Source organism: Stigmatopora argus, chromosome 8, assembly GCF_051989625.1.
Source record: "Stigmatopora argus isolate UIUO_Sarg chromosome 8, RoL_Sarg_1.0, whole genome shotgun sequence".
NCBI lineage: Eukaryota > Metazoa > Chordata > Actinopteri > Syngnathiformes > Syngnathidae > Stigmatopora > Stigmatopora argus.
In genome coordinates, this window is record NC_135394.1 from 16,207,214 (window position 1) to 16,214,271 (window position 7,058).

General features: G+C 39.6%; 1 protein-coding gene across 1 annotated transcript in view; it reads right to left on the bottom strand.

The window, feature by feature from the left end:
- gabrb3 (gamma-aminobutyric acid type A receptor subunit beta3) overlaps positions 1-7,058 on the bottom strand; it is a 34,289-nt gene that overhangs the window by 10,779 nt on the left and 16,452 nt on the right. The window contains exons 2-4 of the mRNA XM_077606671.1: positions 6,258-6,305; positions 4,577-4,668; positions 3,245-3,312 (exon numbers count right to left, since the gene is read on the bottom strand). Coding sequence (XP_077462797.1) covers positions 3,245-3,312; positions 4,577-4,668; positions 6,258-6,305 — 208 coding nt within the window. The remainder of the gene's footprint in view (positions 1-3,244; positions 3,313-4,576; positions 4,669-6,257; positions 6,306-7,058) is intronic.

The following is a 7,058-nucleotide window of genomic DNA, read 5'->3' on the forward strand; positions in this document are numbered from 1 at the left end:
CACCAGTGGAGTGGGTCGGCTGAATCAGCTTTTACACAACGACGCGCACTCCCACCACATGGAAGCAGCTCGGCGTCTGGAGACCCAACTCTTAGAAAAATCTTTCGGTGACTTCAAGCACGACCTATCACGCCGCCTCGGTGTCGTACAGTGGTGAACCCAGCGTGGAAATCATTCATTTTCCATTACCGCTCATCCTCACAAGGGTCGCGGGGGTGCTGGAGCGCAGGGAGAAGGACACCGGGTCAGCGGGTAGCTCAAAATAGGGGTGTCACACTCACTTTTGTCAGGGTGCATTCATGCCAACTAGATCTCATGTTGGCCGGAACCGTTTATTTTTGGCCGTAAAAAGGTAACTTCATGGCCGCCATTGACGTCCTATCTTTGTTGAGTGGGAGGGGCAAATGGATGCTCGTTTGGTCAACATGGGTAGATGTCTAGCGCCGTCAATGGCGCTGAAAGATGAGCATCCAAAGCCAGTTTTAATGACTTGGACCTCTACAGTGAGTCAATTTTGTATCACTTCCTTGTCTTATTAGGGTAATTACAGGTCACTTCCTGTAAATTTTTGCAAGGGTATCACGAAAATAACAAGGAACTTGGCAAGAATCAAACAAGGTAGACGATCAGACAATAACAAACAAACACGGGGTTTCAAAGACAGACAATGGCTGATTATCAATCACACACTTGTTATAAGAGGAAGGGAAGCCTAGAGGGACACAAGAGGCGAAAAGCACACACATGACATGACGGTGTTGGTCACTTTCTGCTGATTCCTGACTATTTCCAAGTGACTTCCTGTTGGTTTTGGGGCATTTTAAGGTTCCCTGTTAACTCATTGGTTGCTACTGAAGGCGACGTTTTGAACAAATATAACTGCGGATAAAAAATTAAATCAAGTGCAGTAGTGCGGACACAGCTGACTTAAAACTGCCATGATATTAACGTCAAGCAGATGCTCACTTGTGTGTCACTGCTGATTGTTGTCAGACATTTTGGCTCTCAGGAGAGGTAAAGTTCATTTCCCCGTTAAATGAGGCCCAATGGGAGGGCAGGAGAGTCTCGTCAGTCCGGGCAAAGACAGCTGTCATGCCTATCCACCCAGACGTCACACGGGGGTGCTTAAGGTCTTTCCCGGTGGAATTAAAATGTTCTTATTTTGTTCAATAAAGCACAAGATGAGTTTTTTTTCTGACGTACTAACATATCTTTTTCTCTAGGTCAAGGGTGTCAGACTCGGGTTGATTCGCGGGCCGCATTAACGTTAATTTGATTTCATGTGGGCCGGACCATTTTAGATATATTTAGATTTTTTTTTAAAAATGGATTAAAAGAACTGGATTAAAATCCCTGAATATTCCGTTTTTTTTAGATCTAAAACAATGTTTATTTGAGCTTTTTTTCTGAGTAAGGGAAAATCATTTATTTAATCATTTGTTTTTCATTTCAAAAGGAAACCATTTTTTTTAATTATGTTCATATTAAAGTGGAAAACAGACAATATTTTTATATATTTTATATTTTACAAAAATATTTTTGAACTAAAACACAAAGAAAAAATGGTTTCAAAAATTACAATTATTGATTTAAAAGGGGGAAAAATAAGGAAATATAATATACATCTATATCTATCATTTTATTTTGATCCTAAAACAGAAAGTCGGCACCAATGATTTACTTTCCCGGGCCGCAAAAAATGATGCGCCGGGCCAGATTTGGCCCCCGGGCCCCCACTTTGACACCTGTGCTCTAGGTTATATCAACGGTTAGAGAAATTTGCGTGCGAATGGACCCACATTACGTGTTCGTGTAAAAGCGCAGATTGATGTCAACGGTATAATCGTGATTGTATAATTTATGGTTTATGTGTTAAATCAAGCCGCCGCGTTATCTCCTGCCTGTTGCAATGAATTCTTAATGAAAGCGGAGAATATGATTCTTTCATGGGAAGATGATTTATACATGCGACATACATAGAAATGCTAATCATTTTAAGGAAAAAATAATACATAAATAAATACATGTATGGCCTAACATAAAAATTATTATTGAGGTGATAAAAAAAAAAAATACAGGCATAAAAAATTCATAAGCGCCGAAAAAGAGACGATATAATCACCTGTAAAGGTCATTAACTCATTTATGGTCTATGACAGGGGTGTCAGACTCGGGTTGGTTCGCGGGCCGCGTTAACGTCAACTCGATTTCATGTGGGCCGGATCATTTTAGATATAATATTTAGATTTTTTTTATAAATGGATTTAAAGAACTCGATTAAAAACCCTGAATATTCAGTTTTTTATAGATCTAAAACAATGTTTATTTTAGCTTTTTTTAATATATATTTAGATTTTACATAATGATTTTTGAACTAAAAACACAGAAAAAAATGGATTAAAAAATTACAATTATTGATTTAAAAGGGGGAAAATCAGGAAATTGAAAATATATACATCTATACTCTTCATTTTACTTTGATCCTAAAACAGAAGCCGGCACTCATGATTTACTTTCCCGGGCCACACAAAATGATGCGGCGGGCCAGATTTGGCCCCTGGGCCGCCACTTTAACACATGTGGTCTATGACGTCCAATTCATTTTGTCTGGGACGGTTGGTGGCAATTTTCACAGTTTTTGATGGCCCGTAGTAAATAATGAAAACAATCATTTAATATGACGCACAAGAATCTTAAATTTGACCTACATGCTGTTGCATTTCTGAAAGCAGCCCTCACAAAAAAAATATTGGACACCCCTGAATTAGCTGTTTATTGCTTTTAATAGCGCGAGTGGTTAGCACGTGGGCCTCACAGCTCTGGGCTCTTGGGTTCAAATCCAGGTTGGTCCACCTGTGTGGAGATTTCATCTTCTCCGGGCCTGCGTGGGTTTTCTCCGGGTACTCCGGTTTCCTCCCAAATTCCCAAAACATGCATCCAAAAACAAGGATGCTAAATTATTCCTAGCTATGAAGGATCTGTTGTTTGTCTCTTCGTGCCCTGCGATTGGCTGGCCATTGAAGTCAGCTGGGATAGGCTCCAGCACCCCCCGCGGCCCTAGTGAGGATAAAACGGTTCAGAAAATGAACGCTTTTAATGGCAGGTAAAGGCTTAGCCCACTTTTGTTCCCAGTAGGCAAATTTGTAAATGATCAATTCCAACTTTCCTACTCACAATAAATTGGACGACTGGCAGCCAATGAGTTAACGAGCGTAACCAGAAATAAAGTTTGCTTGTAACTTACCATATTGACCTCGGACACCATGTCTATGCTAGCCACATCTATGCTCATCCCAACCGCCACGGGAGCACCTTAAAAAAACGAAGCATTCGTGTCATTTGGGACAAAAGCATCACCTAAAAATTCATTCAGTAATACCTCGACATACAAGCTTCATACGTTCCGGAATCAAGCTCGTATGTCAATTTACTCGTAACTCAAATCAAATTTTCTCATCGTAAAGAACTAAATAAAAATTAATTTGTTCCCACCCTCTGGAAAAAAAACATCAAAAACATAACATCAACTTTAAATTTAACTTAAATGAACTTAGATTACTATACAGTGGTACCTCTACATACGAGCAGCTCTACCTATGAGATGCTCTAGATACGAGAAAAATTTCGAGATGTGAGAAAGCCATGTGGCCATGACATGAGAGGCTGTTTATCATTGTAGCGCACTGTCTTTTTTTGCCGCATCTCTTTCGTGTATAACAGATATCTACGAACACTGGGCGGAGCCTTGCATTTTTTTCTGTGTTTTTTTCTTTAGCCGTTAGTTAGTCAGTGCGAATGGCGGAGCGATCGCTAATACGAGAGGAATATATGCTACTTCTCGTTGGCAAGTGGTTGTGCGTTATCCTATTGTGAGGACATTTGTGTGCATCATTTTCGGAATAGTATGTTGAAGGGGAATACAAAAGCAAACAGCACATCGATAGAGAAAGCAGGGTGGGGGCGGGGCAAATGCAGCCAACCCGGCCGGTATCAAACTTAAATACAAAATTAGAATTAAGTTTACTGTAAGGTTAGATTAAACATATTTTTGAGTGTGTCTGCATCGTAGTACAAGTTCATTTAAATTTGTTTATGTTATTAAACGAGCGTGTTGCCGTGCAAAAAGCGCCCTTTCGAAACCCGTATAATTTTAGTACTATTAAACACATTTTATTACTATTAAACCACTAGTTATGTGTTACTTTGTTTATAGATGGCGAATTAGAAGAAATCAAACATTTTTTTCCAATCCAATATCCTGTTTTGGGTGTTTTTTCAGAGGGTTGGAACGAATTAATTTGTTTTTAGTTCATTTCAATGGGAAACGTTCATTAGAGTTACGAGAAGATCGACATACGAGCTCAATCCCGGAACGAATTAAGCTCGTATCTCAAGGTACCACTGTACACACTTAAAAAAGAAAGCTATCTTAAGTGTACTCGGCCACCAGGCTGTTTTTTTAATCTCGTATCTCAAGGCAAAATTTGCTCTGAATTTTCCTCCTATCTCAAATTCCTCGTATCCCAAGGCATTAATTACTGTATTTCTAAAACTAAAAAATGCCATGATTTCTTACCTCCAAAATCCGGCCTGAGACGAATGTCATATCCCTTTAAAAGTTTGTCCACCGTGTCTTTGACGAACGACATGTTGCCAGGTTCCTTAATACTAGAAGACAAACGATGGTTATTAGATTGTTTTTTAACAAAGTTGAATCACAAAAAATAGAAGACATAGAAGTCGACCAAAAATATTTGTCAACGTTGGCGCCAAAAAGCTCACCTGCCGCACGCGCACATCCCTACCACGACCAGCGGCCAGCACGCCGCCCGCCGCACCCTCATCCTCCCAGCTTAGTGAACTTTGTGGCGGGCTGGAAGTCGACGCTTCGCCCCCTCGCCTGGCCGCGTACGGTGGTTCCATCCCCCGCCAAGCCTCCCCTCCCTCCGTCGTTCGTCTTCTCCCTCCCCGTCGAGCGCCACTAAATCAGATGTGACTTCACCCACACGACGACACATGCCTGAACGCGCCATCAATCCACGGCGTCCCACGCCGTACTTCTTCCTCCTTTTTGGCAGCTTGTCGCCTCAAATAACACCAATGCTCGCTTCAAAACGCGTCCCGATTAAAGTGGGTGTTTGGGGAGCGCTAATGAGAGTTGGGGTGGTTTCATTTAGTAGCGATGGGGTATCTCGCCATACGATTTGAGATACAAGGCTCAAGATAACGATTACCGTATTTTCTCGCATATTAACCACCCTTAAAATTGCCTTAAAATGGTTGAATTTTATAATTTCTCTCGTATAAGACGCCCCCTGATTCACAATTTTCACCTCCATATTCATGGTTTTAATAGGGAGTACAAATGTGTTACTTTGAAGGCAAAATCTTTTTAAAAATCATCGCACGTGGACGAATTAAAAAAGGAAGTCACGTGAGCAGTACAACCAGGAAGTGTGTCCGTGGCGGTCTAGTTTGTCATCATTAGGTAAGATGGTGGCGCCATGAGCTAGCAATGTAAGTGAGTTTTTTTACATTTTATGCAAGATAAGGTTTTTTTTTTTTCTTGAATTTCATTCATGGACGTCAAAATAAATGTTGTTTGGCGTTTTATCTGTTTATCTTTTCTCTTTTTTTAAAAATAAATGACCACATTGTCTTGCTTAATGGCCTTTCATGCATGTCAAGTCTAATTTGTGCGCATATAAGCCGTACCCTCGATTCAGTCATCTTTTTGGGGGTGACAAATACAGCGCATATGTGAAAAATTACAGTATTAAAGAGAAAAAAATCTGCAATTTTTGACAATTTTTGCGCTGTTGTGACCAATTTGTCAAAAAAAAATGTATTCCTCCCAGAGTATAAACATTTTCGTAAACAAATGAGGGTCTTTCTTAACTCATTGTCTATCACTGATGACCACAGGTGTCCAAGTCATTTAAATGGGAGGAGTGGCTTTTAATGCAGGTTCATTTGGGTCATATCACGGAATGTGTTCTAGTTGTTCGAGTGGTCGTTACGGAAAATAAGTCATGGATGCAATAAAATATTGCATTTACCATTTAGGTACGATTTTTTTTTAAACATTCTACCTATTGATGTGTTCTGAATGCTTAGTAATATCATCGGAACGGGTCATAAAATAGCGCCAGAAAGAAAACGGAGGACAAGGTTGAAGCTAAAGTCATTCTTGCAACATTTGCATGAAGCATTTTAGGTTTGCATCAAACCTCAAATAACTAGAAAATGACTCTTACCTTGTATCGTAGATCACTTGCAGCTTTTTATTTCCATCAACTGCATTCCTGTAAATTAGATTAAAAAAAGCCTTAAAAAACTGTGAGAAACTTGTTCCACTGTCACATAGATGCTATTCGCTAGCAAAAGCTACCTATTTTCTTTTATATGCTAGCAAAACCTAGCAGTTTTCTTTTATTCGCTAGCATAAGCTAACCATTTTCTTTTATACGCTAGCAAAAGCTACCTGTTTGGTTTGTTCGTTAGCAAAAGCTAGCCGTTTTCTTTTATCCAAAAGCTAACCATTTTCTTTTATACACTACCAAAAGCTACCTGATTGGTTTTGTTCGTTAGCAACAGCTATTTGTTTTTTTGGCCCGCTAGCAAAAGCTAGCCGTTTTCTTTAATTCGCTAGCAAAACACACCTGTTTTCATTTATTACGCTAGCAAGGGTTTGTTGTTGTTTTAATCCATCCGCTGTTTCTTTTATCCGCTAGCAAAAGCTAGCCGTTTTCTTTAATTCACTAGCAAAACCCAACTGTTTTCTTTTATTACGCTACCAAGAACTAGTCTTTTAAATCCATCCGCTAGCAAAAGCTAGCTGTTTCTTTTAGCCGTTAGCAAACAGCTAGCCCGTTTCTGTTTTCGCTAGCAAAAAGCTAGCCGTTTTCTCTTTTCGCTAGCAAAAAGCTAGTTTTGTTTTCACTACCAAAAGTTACCTATTTTCTTTGAACGACTAATTCCTTATTTCATGTCTAGTTTAACACCACCCGGTGAGCGCGCTGAACATCTAAAAACAATTTTAAAACAAATATATTAAT